General features: G+C 45.9%; 1 protein-coding gene across 5 annotated transcripts in view; it reads right to left on the bottom strand.

The window, feature by feature from the left end:
• Positions 1 to 19730, bottom strand: part of ANKFY1 (ankyrin repeat and FYVE domain containing 1) — a 79069-nt gene that overhangs the window by 11835 nt on the left and 47504 nt on the right. For all 5 annotated transcript variants that reach the window (XM_089900573.1, XM_022595396.3, XM_089900575.1 and 2 more), the window contains 9 exons: positions 14969 to 15066; positions 11639 to 11870; positions 10585 to 10683; positions 10191 to 10344; positions 9275 to 9443; positions 8342 to 8460; positions 7380 to 7536; positions 5998 to 6198; positions 2432 to 2608 (listed from right to left, as the gene is read on the bottom strand). In XM_089900573.1, coding sequence (XP_089756699.1) covers positions 2432 to 2608; positions 5998 to 6198; positions 7380 to 7536; positions 8342 to 8460; positions 9275 to 9443; positions 10191 to 10344; positions 10585 to 10683; positions 11639 to 11870; positions 14969 to 15066 — 1406 coding nt within the window. The remainder of the gene's footprint in view (positions 1 to 2431; positions 2609 to 5997; positions 6199 to 7379; positions 7537 to 8341; positions 8461 to 9274; positions 9444 to 10190; positions 10345 to 10584; positions 10684 to 11638; positions 11871 to 14968; positions 15067 to 19730) is intronic.

Raw genomic sequence — 19730 nt, 5'->3', positions numbered from 1 at the left:
TGGGGTCAAACAGAAATGGCCAAATTCCCAGCTATACTACTAGCTAGTTGATTTTCCTTCCTCCCTCCCTCCCTCCCTCCCTCCCTTCCTTCCTTCCTTCCTTCCTTTGGTCCTCCCTCCCTCCCTCCCTCCCTCCCTTCCTTCCTTTGGTCCGTCCTTCCTCCCTCCCTCCCTCCTTCCCTTCCTCCCTCCTTCCTTCCCTCCCTTATTTCTTTCTTATTTATCTATCTATCTATCTATCTATCTATCTATCTATTCATTCATTCATCCATTGCTGCATGTGAGCTTTCTCTAGTTGTGGCAAGTGGGGGCTTCTCATTGCAGTGACTTCTCTTGTTGCGGAGCACGGGCTCTAGGTGCGCGGGCTTCAGTAACTGTAGCACGCGGGCTTCAGTAGTTGTGGCTCGCGGGCTCTAGAGCATAGGCTCAGTAGCTGTGACACACGGGCTTAGTTGCTCCGCAGCATGTGGGATCTTCCCGGACCAGGGATCGAACCCATGTCCCCCTGCAATGGCAGGCGGATTCTCGACCACTGCGCCACCGGGGAAGTCCACTGATATTCTTGAGGGAAGAAAATTCTTTGAGATTAAATTTTCTCCTTTGTAAAATGTAAAACATTTCCTACATCCCTCTGAGTAGTTTTGAGAATTAAGATGTAGTAAGCTCCCTGACATCAGTACTGGTGATAGTTTTTTATATCTGACACCAAAAGCAAATGCAACAAAAGCAAAAATAAAAAACTGGGACCACAAACTAAAAAGCTTCTGCACAGCAAGGGAAAAACAATCTAATTAAAAATGGGCACAGGATCTGAATACATATTTTTCCACAGAAGACATACAGATAGCCAACAGGTACATGAAAAGATGCTCTACATTACTAATCATCAGGGAAATGTAAATCAAAACCACAATGAGAGGGACTTCCCTGGTGGTCCAGTGGGTAAGACTCTGAGCTCCCAATGCAGGGGGCCTGGGTTCGATCCCTGGTCTGGGAACTAGATCCCGCATGCATGCTGCAACTAAGAAGTCCACATGCTGCAACCAAAAAAAAAAAGATCCCACATGCCACAAGGAAGATCCCACATGCTGCAACTAAGACCCGATGCAGCCAAAATAAACAAATAAGTAAATAATAAATAAACATTTTTTAAAAGCCCATGAGATATCACCTCACACCTGTTAGAATGGTTATTATCAGTAACAAGTGTTGGCAAGGATGTGGAGAAAAGGGAAGCCTCGTGCATTGCTGGTGGGAATGTAAATTGGTGTAGCCACTAAGGAAAAACGTATGACGGTTCCTCAAAAAATTCAACATACATCTACCATACGATCTAATAATTCCACTTCTGGGTATTTTTCCAAAAAAAACCCCCACTAATTCAAAAAGATATACGCACCCATGCTTAACTGCAGCATTATTTGCAGCAGCCAAGACATGGAAGCGACCTAAGTATCTGTGACGGAGGGATGGGTAAAGAGCTGTGTTATGTATATACAATGAGTACTACTCAGCCGTAAAAAGGAACGGAATCTTTTGCAGCAACATGGCTGGACCTTGAGGGCATTATGCTAAGTGAAGTAAGTCAGAAAGAGAAAGACAAATACCGTATGACCTCACATGTGGAGTTTACAAAATAGACAACAAAAAACCCCCAAGCTCACAGATTCAGAGAGTAGACTAGTGGTTGCCAGAGGCAGGGGTGAGGGCCGGGCAAAATGGGTAAAGGGGGTCAAAAGGCACAAACTTCCAGTTACAAAATAAGTAAGTCACGGGGGTGTGATGCACAGCATGGCGACTACAGTGAATAAACTGTGGTGTATATCTGAGAGTTGCTAAGAGAGTAAATTTAAAAATCCTCATCACAGGAAAAAAATTTATTGTAACTACATATGGTGACAGATGTTAACGAGACTCGTGTTGATCATTTTGCAAAATATACAAATACCAAATCAATGTTGTATACCTGAAGCTAACTTAATGTTGTTTGTCAATTATACCCCCAAAAAAGATTTAAAAACTCATGAAAACAAGAAAGTGGGGGGGGAGGGGGGAGGGGGGAGTGGGGAGAGGGAGGGAGGGGAGGGAGAGGGAGAGCGCGCGCACGCTCGCTGGAAAGCACCAGCTGAGCGCCTGACACAGAGCCGGCAGTCAACGGAAGTGACCTCCCTTCCCTTGATGCTCCCACCCTGCCGCCGCCACCCACACGCCACCTTCCCTCGCGGCCTCAGTCCAGTATCTGCCTGCCCACTGGGCACTCAGGACACGCTGCCCACAGACACACCTGCTTTCCTTAGTGTACCGGCTACCTCCCCAAATTCCTGCTGGCCTTTCACAATACCTGGCCAAACACCTGTGATGAGAGTCCGCACACACTCTACAACATGCTTTGTCCACACGTTTCATGCGATAATGTTTCAGCGACACTTACCAAATTGCGGACAATAATCTCTGAGCCTGCTTGGACAGCAAGGTGCAAAGGGGTCAACTTGGAAGCATCCTGGACTCTGGAATTCACGTTAGCCTGGACGCTGATCAGGAAGAGCACACTTTCGATATCAGAGTTCTGAACTGCCACGTGAAGAAAATTCCGGCCCTTGTTATCCACCTAAGGCAACAAGTGGGAACCAAAATATTGTGGGCTCCCCCTGCAAGAGGGCCTCCTGAGCACCCGCGAGCTGCACTGACCACTGGAGGGGCCACGGTGTAGTCCTCCCTCAGCTCCAGAAGCTCCCTCCCAAGAACCAACACTCAATGTCGCGCTACACACCACGCCCCACACCCCACCATAGACCCACACGGCGTATTTATGCGTGTGACCACATGTGCGTGGTCAGAAAAAGGGAGCTAACCCAAGTGCCCCAGCATCCTCCTGAAGCAGGAGTGGACTTGGAAGGCCAAGAAAGAGACAACCTGAAGGACAGGGAAAGGAAAGCACCAGAATACTGGGATGCATGGGGAAAGGCAATGGTGGACATCGGCTTTGGGCGTTTCCTGCTTTGGCCAAAACAAGCACCCAGAATTCTAAAAACCACAGCTGCAATGCCAGCCTGACCCTTGAGCAGCCAAACAAACCTTCAGAAATTTCCAGAAAGTCTCCTCTTTCACTGAGCTACAGGATAATAATACATGTTGGGGGAGGCCGCCAATGGTATGTCATAGACTTTGCACCACTGATGTAAAGCAGACAGAAGCTCACTCTCATCAAACCACACAGGACACTACAGTTACCAGAGCTGCCATATCAGTGTGAGGGCTCAGGAGGAAGTGAGGGAGACACATATGCCACACACACACACACACACACACACACACACACACACGAGGAAGTGAGGGAGACACATATGCCACACACACACACACACACACACACACACACACGAGGAAGTGAGGGAGACATATATGCCACACACACACACACACACACACACACACACGAGGAAGTGAGGGAGACACATATGCTACACACACACACACACACACACACACACGAGGAAGTGAGGGAGACATATATGCCACACACACACACACACACACGAGGAAGTGAGGGAGACACATATGCCACACACACACACACACACACACACGAGGAAGTGAGGGAGACACATATGCCACACACACACACACACACACACACGAGGAAGTGAGGGAGACACATATGCTACACACACACACACACACACACACACACGAGGAAGTGAGGGAGACACATATGCCACACACACACACACACACACACACACACACGAGGAAGTGAGGGAGACACATATGCCACACACACACACACACACACACACACACACACGAGGAAGTGAGGGAGACACATATGCCACACACACACACACACACACACACACACACGAGGAAGTGAGGGAGACACATATGCCACACACACACACACACACACACACACACACACGAGGAAGTGAGGGAGACACATATGCCACACACACACACACACACACACACGAGGAAGTGAGGGAGACACATATGCTACACACACACACACACACACACACACACACGAGGAAGTGAGGGAGACACATATGCCACACACACACACACACACACACGAGGAAGTGAGGGAGACACATATGCTACACACACACACACACACACACACACACACGAGGAAGTGAGGGAGACACATATGCCACACACACACACACACACACACACACACGAGGAAGTGAGGGAGACACATATGCCACACACACACACACACACACACACACGAGGAAGTGAGGGAGACACATATGCCACACACACACACACACACACACACACACGAGGAAGTGAGGGAGACACATATGCCACACACACACACACACACACACGAGGAAGTGAGGGAGACACATATGCTACACACACACACACACACACACACGAGGAAGTGAGGGAGACACATATGCCACACACACACACACACACACACACACACACGAGGAAGTGAGGGAGACACATATGCCACACACACACACACACACACGCACACACACGAGGAAGTGAGGGAGACACATATGCCACACACACACACACACACACACACACACACACACACGAGGAAGTGAGGGAGACACATATGCTACACACACACACACGAGGAAGTGAGGGAGACACATATGCTACACACACACACACACACACACGAGGAAGTGAGGGAGACACATATGCTACACACACACACACACACACACACGAGGAAGTGAGGGAGACACATATGCCACACACACACACACACACACACACACGAGGAAGTGAGGGAGACACATATGCTACACACACACACACACACACACACACACACGAGGAAGTGAGGGAGACACATATGCTACACACACACACACACACACACACGAGGAAGTGAGGGAGACACATATGCTACACACACACACACACACACACACGAGGAAGTGAGGGAGACACATATGCCACACACACACACACACACACACACACACACACGAGGAAGTGAGGGAGACACATATGCCACACACACACACACACACACACACACGAGGAAGTGAGGGAGACACATATGCCACACACACACACACACACACACACGAGGAAGTGAGGGAGACACATATGCTACACACACACACACACACACACACACACACGAGGAAGTGAGGGAGACACATATGCTACACACACACACACACACACACACACACACACACAGCAACATATCTGCAAAGGACTTCGATCAACAGCACCGGTTTCATGCTAGATGGGGAGGAAATGTGAAATGACTATCTCCATTCATGAACATTTTACCCCATGTGAGCAAGGGTGAGGTCAACACCTACTCGATCAGTCACACTGAGGCAAATGCTGAAGAAAAGGGATATACGGAAGCCTGAAATACAAAGCAAAATTCTCCACCCGTGTTAGTACTTTTGTTCAGGTCCCAAGTTTCCAATTTACCTTCATAAATGGCTACTCGTAAATCTTGGCGTAAATAGACAAATAAAGTGCTGGATGGAGATTCAAGTGTCTGAGAACTGACTTCACAAACCCATCCCAGCTCCCGCCTTAAATCAGTTGCCTCTGTCCTTTCCCGCCCAGTCTGATGTTGCAGGTCAACAGCTCACCATCCACAACAAGGACAACTGAGCCTGCTAAGCTGAATGCTGACAGCTCCTCTAAAACCCAACATGACACCAAAAGCTCAAGTTCAATTTAACCCTTTTAAGACATTCATTACTAGGGCAAGTAAACCACCCAGCAAAAGCAAAGAATGCCCTCAGTTGTACAAGCACAGAATTCCCGTCACTGGGCCCAGCCTCCGCCAGCTCCCTTCTACACATGGCACCAGCAGGTGGCTGGCATGCAGGGCAGAGCAGGCACATTCCATCCAGCACTGACAGGACATCTGAATGGCCGAAATTTAAGGGGAGTACAAATGTCTTTAACGAGAAGAGCCCTGTTTAGTTGGTGACACATGTTTAGTGCTTGGGGCGCCATGGAGAATGTTGGGTGCCGGTCACTCACCTGCTCAGCAGCCCCGGACTCTCGTTTCAGGATGGCCTCGGCTGCCTTGTTGTTCTTGTAGGTCATGGCACAGGCAAAGGGGGTCAGGCCCTGCCTGTCTCGGACATTCAGGTGGATGTCAGGGTGGGAAATCAGCAGCTGAATGATGACGCCGTGTTGGTTGCTGATGGCCACATGGACAGGCGTTCTTCCTTCTGCATCCTGTGGGGACAAGGCACAGATTTCAATGTCCAAGCAAAGATAAAACCCAGGAAAAATATGAAGGGGAATAACCTGTAAACAGAATTCAGTTCTGAGAATCAATACTGCCACTCTGTATTTGAAATCAGCTTTTCAAGAGGCCAAACACAAAGATGACTGACAGCCACTCCCCGTTACCTCCACGCTCCAGTGACCAGGGGCACAAACACATTTGGTTTAGAAAAGCTGTGATATGGGCTTTCCTGGTGGTGAAGTGGTTCGGAATCCGCCTGCCAATGCAGGACACACAGGTTCAAGCCCTGGTCCGGGAAGATCCCACATGCCGCAGAGCAACTAAGCCCGTGTGCTACAACTACTGAGCCTGCGCTCTAGAGCGTGCGAGCCACGACTACTGAAGCCCATGCACCTAGAGCCCGTGCTCTGCAACAAGAGAAGCCACCACAAGAAGCCTGTGCACCGCAACGAAGAGTAGCCCCCGCTCGCCGCAACTAGAGAAAGCCCACGTTGCAGCAACGAAGACCTAACGCAGCCAAATATAAATAAATAAAATAAATAAATTTATATATATATAAAAAAAGCTGCAGTCACCCTCACCTCTAAGTTAAACCACTACTTATCTGGCTGCAGGGCCAGATAAATCTTTTCTGTTTTTGGCCGCACCGTGCGGCACGTGGGATCTTAGTTCCCCAACCAGGGATCGAACCCATCCCCTGTATTAGAAGAACCTTAACCACTGGACTGCCAGGGAAGTCCGCTGCACACAAATCTTTACAGGCTAGAACGTTGAAAAGCATCAAGGAACGTAACTCAGGGATGCCCTATTGAGCTACTAGAACATTTTCCTAAACACAGTACTCAGCTTGGGATAGGAACAAATTCTCAATGGAAATCTGTAACTAATGTGGACAGGAGGCAAAGAAAAGTTGATTGAACGAATCTTCCTCACTTTGTAGAAAGGACAAAGGCAAAGAGACGAAAAGTCTTAACCTGAAATCATTAAAACTGCTAGACAGGCTACATGACCCAAGAGACAGTCACTTCATGTGTCCGTCCCTTAGGCCCATTCATGGAAAAGCAGAGGCCCGAGACCAGAGACTCTGCAAGGTCCCTGGCCATAAGAGGTGATTTCCCCGATTCTGGGGTTACCATCCATCTTCCTGCAAAAGAGACACTCTCCTTACCTGTGCATTTACATTGGCACCAAACTCCAGAAGACACTGTATCGTCTCTTCCAGCCCCCAGGAGGCTGCCAAATGCAAGGGGGTCTGCCCATCTCTGGCCTCTTCCTCTCCTTCTCCATTAGCACCAGGTTGTCTGGGACTATTCACATCGCAGCCACTGAAAGGAAGGGGAAGTAAAAGGAACGCATGCTTCCCCGAGCCTGAAGGCATGCTAACAGGTGTAAAGCAGCAGCCTTATCCAACCCAACAGAAAGGCTGCCACCACCAGGGACTGCAGTCCTTGGTTCTTGGCCTCAAATACTGGTGCGTGTGTCCTGCTCCCACAGATTTTTTTCTTTTATTTTTGGCCACGCCACGTGTCTTGCAGGATCTTAGTTCCCCGACGAGGGATGGAACCCGGGCCCCTGCACTGGAAGCGCAGAGTCCTAACCACTGGACTGCTAGGGAATTCCCTTGCTCCCATAGATTCTTTGGCAATTGCTCCTGGGGGCAACGTGGGTATCAGAACTCTTAAAAACTCCCCCAGGGGACCTGCATGCATTTAAAGTTTGAGAATTACTGCTCTAAAGCTTTCCTGAATAACCTCACCTCCCACACCTCCTGCACTCTGAGGCCGTGGAGGCTGGCATGACTCAGGCATCTTGGTGGAGCCCTGCGGAGGCCATTCGGTCTCCTCCACCCCAGCCTCCCGGTCTCACTGTGTGAACTGGTCTGATGTGACTACAGGGACCTATATGGCTCCCAAAGCAGGAAGTTGGCTTAGCTTTTAGATTCTTTGATCTGGGCACATAAGTCCCTCTCCCTGGCTGACTTGATCTGACAGAACAATGACCCTCTCTAGCCTTCATTACAAAGGTCAAGCTAGCTACGGGCAGGTCAAGACTATAGTTGGAGTAAATGAGAAAAGGGCTAGTTTGCAATACACTGAATAAGATCTGGAGGGATACTCAGGCCTCTCAGACCTGCGAATAAGAAAGCAGGCGGTAGACTCGTCGTTTCCATCAATGGCTCTATGCAGCAGGGTCTGAAGGCACCCACTAGGCCCTGGTCCCCAGCACGTGGCATCACAGCCATGTCTGACCTGCAGGAAAACACAGGTCACTCACAAGCACTGCCAAGCAAAGGTAAACACGTTTATTACCATCTGTGAGCCCTACGCACACAGTTTTCAGGCAAGATACAGTAGATAGTTAACTGAGATTTAGTTTAATCTGTTCCATTCGTTAGTTTTACAAACACTGATTAAAATCTGCTCGGTGCAAGTTTTTGCACTAGGTCCTGCGGGAGGGGTTTGAGAAATAAAAGGAAGATATGTTTGATTAGTACCCTCTAGAGCTGTGTCCTAGAAGGGACAGAAAACACACACAAATGCCCGCATACACACACACGAGCCCCCAGTAACACACACCTGTAAACAGCAGGTAATTTCAAGAACAGTTGGATAAAACCCCCAGGTTTAAAATGCCTTTATGTCACATTTCAGGCCCTTCAGAAAACTAAATGAGCTTCTGGGGCTACCTCCACTTTTGGAGCCTGTCTTCTGAATAAGGGGGACAAACCTGAGATTTGAGAACTTATCACTGTGGTGACAGTGAGGACATCCCACAGCCAGTTAAGGCACCACCAGAGCAGACCCCTGAGGAAATGCCTCAGCTCTCTTGCTTCTTGGTAGTTTTCTTGGTAGTTTTCTTGATAAAGACACCCTACGAAAAGGTGTTGGCCAAGGCTACGTTGAACCGCAAGCTTCTTTAACATGACTTTTGACTGCTTGTCCTTGACCCAATCTGTTACTTGGTAGATCTCATGCTCCTTATGATTGCTACGGAGGTCCCAAATCCATCTCTGATACAAAATATCCCCATGTGTAAACGGAGCTGAAGTTGAGCTTGTCTCACCAGAGTGGATGCGATGTCCTCCAGATTATGTGCCAGCGCAAGCCACAGTGGGGGGTTCCCCTTCTCATCTGGCACAGACATGTCAGCTCCTCGGGTGCATATGGCATCCACGACAAGGGGAAGCTGATTTCTGATGGCCAGCTGAAGAGCCGTCTCTCCATCCTGAGTCCTGCTGGGACATGGACACCAAAACCAATGTTTGTATCTGGGGCCAAATGATAAAGCGTGCCCTTCTGGGCATCCTAGAGGCCAGAGTCCACTGTATCCCTTAAACACACTTCACCCACATTTATTAATATTCTTTCAGAGAAAGTTAGCCTGTCAATAGCATCTGTCCCTCCTGTCTTTTTAAAAAATACAGCCAGGCTATCCTATTGCACAGAGAAGATAACTGCCAAACATCCCAGCATGCTGAAATCTTACAGGCATACAGCTGCTTTCAACAGCATCTGAATAGAATGTCACCCCAACTACCCACTTGACAAAACACTTTCACCCACTCAGTCATTCTGGGTCAGCTGACATTGGAGATAAAGATAAATTCCTTTGAAAAAGCAAAAATAATAAAAATTTAACTGTGTATTTTCACCCCTCAAGCCTTTTGATAGCTCATCTGTTGGAATGTTCTTCATTATAACTGAAAATTCCTACTTAAACAATTGATTTTGGACTGTCCTTTTTAATGAGATTTGTGCAATATTGTGCCCTGGTCTCGAAAGGTTCAAATAAGAGCAAAGCACACAATTCTCCTTCTGAGTCTATGATTACATTTAATTACAACACTGTATTGGTACTTTTTCAGAGTCACTGTTTCTCTCCCTTTAACAGGGAACAAAACTCTTTTCTACAAGCAAGGCTATGAACCGTCTCAACTAAACGCGGCCTGGTGCTGTGGCGGACTGCTGTTCCAGCCCACCTGACGTTTATGTCTGCCTGGTGCTCCAGGAGAAAGAGCGCACTCTTGCTGTCCTGCCGCTGCATGGCCATGTGCAGCAAGGTCTGCCCGTCGGACATGGTGTCGTTGATGCAAGCCCCGGAGCCCAGCAGCTGGGCTGCGATCGTGTGCATGCCTGGGAAAGAGACAAGCCCCGATTAACGTGGGCTCAGCTTCTCCCACTTCATTAACCTCTTACTACAACAAACACCCTCTCAACTTTGCAAAGCCAGCAGTTCTCCACTGGATATTACGGGCTGAACCCAAACAGAAAGGCTGTCCTACAACAAATGATTAGCTCCAACCCTTCCACCTCCCTTCCTCTAGCGCCCACTGTCTGGCGTATGTCTGTCTGCAGCCCCTGGCACCACCTTACCAGTCCATAATGCCAGGCCCAGCACAGTTTGGTCTCGGGAATCCTTGAGGCTGAAGTCTGGAATAATTTGCAGGTTGTTGGTGGCATGAAGAGCATTAGCTAAATTTTTTAAAAGAAAAAGAACACTTGATTTCACCATCCCATGGATCCCATTTAAAGTATTCAAGAGACTACCAGCTCAATTTCAAACTGACTGACTGATCATTTCTATACAGAGAACTGATAAATCTTGTTGTGGGAAGTGGAAGCCAAGACATTTGATATTTTGAAGCAAAGTTTATGAGGAAAAATGAATGGTTTTAAAGGTTAAAATACTGAATCTTCACAAAAGGAAAACAGCGTCCACTATGGAAACACACATTAATTACTTGATTACTGAAAAGAGGATCAAAACAATGCCCTGGTGACATTTCCCTAACACATAAGTCCTACCATCGTATACCTCCTGTGTGGGCTAAGAAAAAGGCATGGCCTATCTAACACCCCACTTCCTTCCATGAGCTCAGTGCTAAAAGATGCCGGCCTTAACAAGGACACAGGAAAGAGTAAAACAAATTTCAAGGCAGGAAAGAGAAAAATTGGAAGATGACTTTCTGAGGCAAACGGGCCTCCCTCGTGGCAGGGGCTTCCCTCGGCCCCTCTTTCTGGCTCCTCTCTCATGGTTCACCTGCCAGGGAGGCTCAGAGGTGGGCGAGAGAGCTGACCAGCTCGTGGAAGACCGGCGGCGGCAGAGTTTCCAGAGACAGTGCTCACGCCAAGGCAGAACTCTGCTTGACCCGCACTGAAGTGGCCTGGGGCCACACCCCACAACACCAGAGGAGCAGCCAGAGACTCTAAACCTTAACCCCGCGGGTGAAGTGGGCAGGCCCCATCCTGAAAACGTACACAGAGAAAAACAGTAGCCAGAGCCAGAATATATGCTTATCTGGTTTGACCGCAAAGGATTTTTGGGGTAAGAAAACTCACCAATAAAAGAAACATCAACTCTGTCATTAACTACTCAAAACCACTGTGCAAAGGTCACGGTGATGGGCAGTAATCCCTAACTACCTACCTTTTTGCTCTAGGATGACAGACACCACATCTGGATGATTATAGGCAATCGCCATGTGCAGTGGTGTCTGCAGGTAGACGCTGCTGTCCGCTGAGCTGGGCAAGGATGCAGGCTGCTTTGGTGAAGGCAGGGCCTCCTCCGTCTGTAGGTTTGGGTTGGCTCCCTGCTGCAGAAGCTCTGCAGTGAGGTTGGCCAGGCCATGCTGACAGGCCGTGTGCAACGGGGTTTCTCCCTGAACAGAAATGAATAGTCCCAGTCAGAGCACTTCAGCCTAGGAGGCCCCTTCACAAAGGGACAAAGACAGCCTACGTGCTGCAACTCAGGTCCCCAGTGCCAGGCACAGCCCCCGGCTCATCCTGTCACCAGCTCCATGAGGTCTGTCCCACTCCTCAGGTCTCCTCTCCTTCCCTTTCTCCTGTGCCATCATCCTTAGTTCCTCCAATGTCCTCCCAAGCACCCTCCAAACACCCTGGGTCCTCATCTTCTGCATTTCCACCCTTCACTTAGTTTTTAGAATTATGTTGCTAATTATAAAAATAATACATTATTATTATTATTAAACAGACAACCTCCGAGCATCACTAAAATAAACACTGTAGAAATCAGAAAAGCCTCACATCCACAGCCCCACAGATAAGCGGTGCTGTCAGTCGACCGTCACAGCTTTTTCAACCCCCTCCAGCACACTGATGCCCTGATTCTTTCACCAGCTTGTACCAACCTCATCTTGAATTCTGATCAAGAAACACCTCTTTCCCCCACTTTTTAAAATTAAAAAAATTTTAATTGGTATTAGAGGTACCTGATTCAATATTCAAAAGGTGCAAGAGTATACACTGAAAAGAAGTTTCCCCTCATGCATTCCCCCCCACCTACCCAATTATCCTCCCCTGAAGGAACCATTATTACCAGTTTCATGTTTCTCTCCAGTGACGGAATATTCACACAAAGACATATACACATGTGTATATATGTGTGAATACATATACGTGTACACCTGTACACACACACACACACACACACACACACACTGGATCTTTTCACCCAAACAAACTGAACATACTGCTCTGCACCGGCTCCTACAGAAGCTACACATCCTCACTGTTAGAGTCCAAGAACTTCACCTACAAGGCCTGCTGTGAAAAACAGCAAGATCTCACCTTGTTTTCCCTAAAAAAAATTCTCCCTTCCCAGAGGGAACCACTTTGAATGCTTTGAGCGGATTTTGTAATTTCCTCATTTCTAGCTAACGTGTTTTTATTGCCGCCTCTTGATCTTCCCCGGTGTGGGATCCCCTGTGGGTCCTGCCACTGTGATCTCACCGGGTGATAAGGATTTGGCTCTTTCATTTCTCTCCCCCGTGGACCCCTTCCCACCCCACCCTCTCCCTATAGCCTCCTCCTCGGGCTGTCTTCTGCTCCAGCCCTTCCCCCCACACAGCCTCCCTGGGTACGCTTATCTACGCCCATGACTTCTACCAGGGAATACAAGCAGGGGACTCTCAAACCAGGATCTCCAGCCTTGTCTATATATCCAATTTTCCCACTGCCTGCAGGATATCCCTGCCTGAATGTTTAAAAAGGAGTTCAACAATCACAAAATGGAATTCACTCTCCCCACAGCAGTTCTTCCCCCTGGCCAGTCCCCTGCTTCTCTTCTTGGATCCAACACAACCGTCTTAACACCTCTCCAGCCCTTGCTTCTGAGAGCCACAGAGGTAGGTCCCATGGACCATCATTCTGCAATTCCTCTGAAACCCATCCCATTGGGTCCAAATCTAGTATCAGAGGTCAGGACAAGCCATTGCTTGTCTAGATGATTCCCATCTGGCTCCAGCCTGGATCTCAATGGTACATCCACCCCACCAGCTATCCCAGGAAGCTTTCTCAACCCAAAAATGATCATACTGCTTGTCTACTTCTGTGGATTTTCTCTTCCCACAGGATAAAGTCGAAAGACCTTAAACCAGCATTCCAGACCTGTCTCCAGTGTCATTCTCACTTGCTTTCAAGTCGAGTCTCCTCTGTGCCTCTACATCTTAAGGTTTCACCCAGTTTTGCTCTGAAGGGTATCAGAGAAGGAATAGGGTAGACAATGTGGGCTCAAGGGAGAATTTCTTCTAAAGTTGAGAGACAGTAGAGCATGTCTGTATGCTATTAGAAATGAACAGTGGGCAACACTGATGATACAGGAGAGACACAGACAGAGGCAGACACACATAATGGCAGGAGCAAAGCCAAGAAACCAGCCGCTGGTGCATACAGGGCCATGCCATCATTCTAGCTGGAGAGCAGGCCGGGTGCAGGTTTAGGTGCAGACAGATTAGTAGATTTAATGGTGGGAAAACATGGCGCTGCCCTCCCCCCTGTGCTTCCACGACACATTGATTTGTCTCATATGCCAAGCTTACTGTTTACTGCTCTGCCCAGCGCTGTTGAGAGAAAATGCAACTGTATGTTGTAGTGCCTGAGTCTTAATACTGGTTCCGTTATTTACGAGTCACTTAACCTCTCAGAACCTCAAGGTTCTTTACCCTGAAATGAGGGATTTACAGATGTTGATAATGTCTCTTCAACACATGCTGCTTCTAGATCCACTGTGAGAACTGAAAGGGATAACCTTAAAGCTCCTAGCACAAAGTCGCTGTAGAATAAATGTGATCTTAAAGATAAACACATCCTCCCTGCCTGAAAATTATAAAGTAAAAATAACTATTATTTAGTTTCTAATGTCCCAGATGTTATGCTAATAAGCACTTAAATTTATCATTTATTTTTATCTTAACCACACCTTATGAAATCAATATTAACCCCACTTTACCGATGAAAACTGAAGCTCAGAAATGTTAAGCAACTTGCCTAAGACCACATACAGCAGGATGGGAAATGGAAAACCTAGTAAATCCAGGAATGTCCAACCCGAAAGGCCCCCCTTTAACACTGCACCATCTGCCTTAGCTTGAGATACGACTAAATAAACATTCACATAGGAGAACTTTAGCAAATGTAAAATGTTACAAAAAATTAAGATGCTAATATGGTAGGTTTTTGTGTCCATGTTTGCTAATCTCTAGTAGACCATGAAGTCCACAGTGTATTGTTTAGGACCTGACATGCCACAAATGCTTAAGAAGTGCTTGCTGAATGAATCGATCAACAATATTTGAGGATAAAAGCATCTATTAGACTCTGGTTTTTTAACAACGTCCATGTATTTTTTTTTTTTGGACAAAAATTGAAGAGAATCTATTCTGTTTTTTCCTACCCATCCACCACTGCCATTTCTTCCACAGACCAAAGCCACTTCACCTGGCTGCCCTGTCACACTTACCCACTTGTTTCTGTGGTTGACGTGGGCACCATTGGTTGCCAGGAAAAGAGCTGCTGCCTCATTTCCTGCTTCAGCTGCCCGCTGTAGTAAGCAATTTCCTAGGAGAAAATGCGCATATTCATTCTTCCATTTGCATAAAAATGAGGTCAAGTTCCACACTGCACCACACCCTGCCCTTCCCTACCACCTTTCACAACTTACAAGCCCACACCAGACGTAGGTGAAATTTAAGTCTACACAGGCACCCTGTGTGTGGACACAGAGACTCAAATGAGCCTGTGTGGGGAGAAAACACTTGGTCTGGAAGTCAAAAGACATTCATTCCTCCCTGGATTTCCCACTAGCCACCTCCTAGGACCAGGGGGAAGCTATGTCTCCTTACCAGGGTTGGTTAGAACACAATTTCTCAACAGCAGTGCTGCTGACATTTTGGGCCAGATAATTCTTTGCTGTGAGGAGTCTGACCTGTACACAGTGCAATATTTAGCAGTATCCTTGGCTTCTGCCCAACAGATGCCAATAACACTCTCAACCTTATTTTTTTTTAAATTAATTAATTTATTTATTTATTTTTGGCTGCGTTGGGTCTTCGTCGCTGCGCGCGGGCTTTCTCTAGTTGTGGTGAGCGGGGTCTACTCTTCGTTGCGGTGCACGGGCTTCTCATTGTGGTGGCTTCTCTTGTGGCGGAGCATGCGCTCTAGGCACGTGGGATTCAGTAGTTGCAGCACTTGGGCTCAGTAGTTGTGGCACACGGGCTTAGTTGCTCTGCAGCATGTGGGATCTTCCCAGACCAGGGCTGGAACCCGTGTCCCCTGCATTGGCAAGTGGATTCTTAACCACTGCACCACGACCTTCAACCTTATTGTGACAATCAAGACTGTCTACAGATGTTACCAAACGTCCCTTCGGGGGTGAGGCTTGGGAAGTCATCTCTAAGAACCTCTGGGGTAGATGACCATTTTGGAGACACTGTGAGCTGAAGTTCTACCAGAAAATGCTCCTTAAATACTTTAGTTTTACTCCTATGGCCTTAAATATGTTTGTTCTTGGCTTAGAAATGCTTTACTTCACACTATCACTCTTCTAAATAAAAATCTTAGAAAGAAAAAAACAATAGGAAAAACTCTCTTTGACATAAACCACAGCAAGATCTTTTTTGACCCACATCCTAGAGTAATGAAAATAAAAACAAAAATAAACAAATGGGACCTAATTAAACTTAAAAGCTTTTGCATAGCAAAGGAAACCATAAACCAGATGAAAATACAACCCTCAGAATGGGAGAAAATATTTGCAAAGGAAGCAACAGACAAAGGATTAATCTCCAAAACATACAAACAGCTCATGGAGCTCAATATCAAGAAAACAAACAACCCAATTAAAATGAGCGGAAGACCTAAATAGACATTTCACCAAAGAAGACATACAGATGGCCAAGAGGCACATGAAAAGATGCTCAACATCACTAATTATTAGAGAAATGCAAATCAAAACTACAATGAGGTATCACCTCACACCTAACAGAATGGCCATCATCAAAAAATCTACAAACAAACAAACAAACAAAAAATCTACAAACAATAAATGCTGGAGAGGGTGTGGAGAAAAGGGAATCCTTTCGCACTGTTTGTGGGAATGTAAACTGACAGCCACTGTGGAGAACAGTATGGAGGTTCCTTAAAAAACTAAAAATAGAACTACCATATGACCCAGCAATCCCACTACTGGGCATATACCCTGAGAAAAACCGTAATTCAAAAGGACACATGTATCCCAATGTCCACTGCAGCACTATTTACAATAGCCAGGACATGGAAACAACCTAAATGTCCAACAATAGATGAATGGATAAAGAAGATGTGGTACATATATACAATGGAATATTACTTGGCCATAAAATGGAATGAAATTGGGTCTTTTATAGAGATGTGGATGGACCTAGAGTCTGTCATACAGAGTGAAGTAAGCCAGAAAGAGAAAAACAAACATCGTATATTAACACATATATGTGGAATCTAGCAAAATGGTACAGATGAACCTATCTGCAGGGCAGGAATAGAGACGTAGACGTAGAGAACGGACATGTGGACACAAAGTGGGAAGGGGAGGGTGGGACGAATTGGGAGATTAGGATTGACATATATACACTACAATGCATAAAACAGACAGTTAGCAGGAACATGCTATAAAGCACAGGAAGCTCCTCTTGGTGCTCTGTGACGACCTAGATGGGTGGGGTGGGGGTGGGAGGGAGGTCCAAGAGGGAGGGGACATAGGTATACATAGAGCTGATTCACTTCCTTGTACAGCAGAAACTAAAACAACATTGTAAAGCAATTATACTCAATAAAAAAAATTTTTTTCTTTTCTTCTTTTCCTCTTGAAATGGTTTTAGTCCCAGAACAGTGTTTTCTCTATTAAAATCCATTTCCTTTTTGGATAAACACAAGTCTCACGTTCTACAGCTATGCTATTTGAAAACTCAAAATAAATTAAATACCAGGACTAAAACCAAGGAAAAGCAACGGGACAAAGGACTGCTTTGTTTCCATGCCATTTTTATCTTTTCCCTCAGAGAAAGTGATTCCACGCCTAGTTGAGAGTCTTTCTAATTGAGAGACTCCTAATAAGAGTCCCACTTTCACTTCTGTAGTCATGCCAGTGTACACAATAACTAAATCATATACCTCCCTACAGAACAAAGATAACCTGCAACTGCTAAAACATTACTGATATGTCTATGAAAACTCAAAGTATATAATGTAAAATTGACAGAACTAGCAAGAAAAATGGACAAATCCATAATCGCAGTGACCATTTCTAATATACCTCCCAGAAACTGACAGATCAAGGAGCCCAAAAGTTAGTAAGCTAATGAGTAAGATCTGAACAGCACAATGAACAAGCTTGATTTAATGGACGTAAACAGAGAATGCTACATGCATCCTACAATTAAAGAATGCAATTCTTTTCAAGTACATGTCAGACTTCCATAAAAACTGTATCTCTAAGAGTCTAACATTCAAGTCCGAAACACTAAAGAACCGATCTCTTATATGTCACACTCTTCTACAACGCAGTTAAATCAGAAATCAGTGGAAGTATGGTCAATAACCAACAAACATTTATAAATTAAAAGCTATTTAGTAACTATCTCATTTCCAGAGAATCTTTAGTCTAAAACACAGTTCTACCTGTACTCCCCATCCTGTAGTACTGTTGCCTTTAGCTTTTATGTCACCCAAAGGGTGATTTCATTTGACCTTTATTTAAAGTTAATTAGTAACTTCTTTTAGGGGAAGGGATATTTAATATCTATCTTTTTTTTTTTTTTTTTGGCCAGTTCCCCTCATTAGTGGCACTTACCCATGCTTTTTATACACTGCTAGCACTCAATACTGAACCATATGGAATCCCGCTCCTTAAAATATCCCCATGTTTTATTTAGTCAGATCAAGGACATATTCACATTAAAACAGTGGTTCTCAATGTATGGTCTTTGGATTCGTAGGGGTTCCTCAGAGTCTTTCAGGGGGTCCAGGAGGTCAAAACTATTTTCATAATAATAATACTTGATGTTATCTGCTTTTTCCCCCTGTGCTGACATTTGCACTGAGGGCACAAAAGCAATGGTGGATCAAACTGGAGAGCCTTAACACAAATCAAGGCAGGGGCCCCAAAATGTACTAGTGGTAATCACTGTACTCCTCACGGCCACGCACTCGGTCAAAAACATAACCAGTTTCACTTACGGTGGCCCTTGATAAAGCAGTAAAAGTTACTAACTTTAATAAATCTCAGCATTGAGTACATGTCTTTAAAATTCTGTGTGACAAAATAAGAAGTATGCATAAAGTATATATAGTATGTTACATCTGTTGTGTAACAAATTACACAAGTTGTCTCAAAGGAAAGCACTTGTGCCATTGTTTCACTGCAAGCTGAACTAACAGCTTTTTCATGGAACACCATTTTTACTTGAAAGAATGACTGCTTAACAAACTATGGTTATTCAAACCTGAGCATTTGACAGACAATTTCTTAAAAAGTAAGCCTGTCTCTGTAAGAAAAACAACTGGCAATACTTCCACCAAATGACAAAATTTGATCTTCCAAGTGAAATTCGAATTTTGGAAAACTTTTGTCTGCAACTGTAAGTTTAACAGCTTCTCAATACTGAAAGACTTTTCCAATGAGATCAGTGGTGATATTAATAAATGTGATTCTAAAATAAATGAACATTTTGAAGATCTGCCTAACTCAGTGAAACAAGATTTTCCAAAAGACTAAGGCATGATGTTCCAAAATCACACATGAAGAAATCCATTCAAAGCACACACAGAGGGGCTTCCCTGGTGGCGCAGTGGTTGAGAGTCCGCCTGCCGATGCAGGGGACACGGGTTCGCGCCCCGGTCCGGGAGGATCCCACATGCCGCAGAGCGGCTGGGCCCGCGAGCCATGGCCGCTGAGCCTGCGCGTCCGGAGCCTGTGCTCCACAACGGGAGAGGCCGCAGCAGTGAGAGGCCCACATACCGCAAAAAAAAAAAAAAAAAAAAAAAGCACACACAGACCATGGATTTTATATAACAGAGTACAAAAAGTTCACCGATATAGTTTCAGATTCCATATTGCAACTAACCTTAAAAAAATTATCCCTTGATAAATTCTTCTCGCTGTAGTATCAAAGAAATATATCCACAATTATCTGAAAAGGCTCTTAAAATATGCCTCGTTTTCCAACTACATCACTGTGTGAGGGTAT

The sequence above is a fragment of the Delphinapterus leucas genome, chromosome 19 (genome assembly GCF_059928025.1).
Source record: "Delphinapterus leucas isolate spDelLeu-1000000601 "Yukka" chromosome 19, BTC_Dleu_Yukka2, whole genome shotgun sequence".
Lineage (NCBI taxonomy): Eukaryota > Metazoa > Chordata > Mammalia > Artiodactyla > Monodontidae > Delphinapterus > Delphinapterus leucas.
This window is presented reverse-complemented; position numbering and strand designations above follow the sequence as displayed.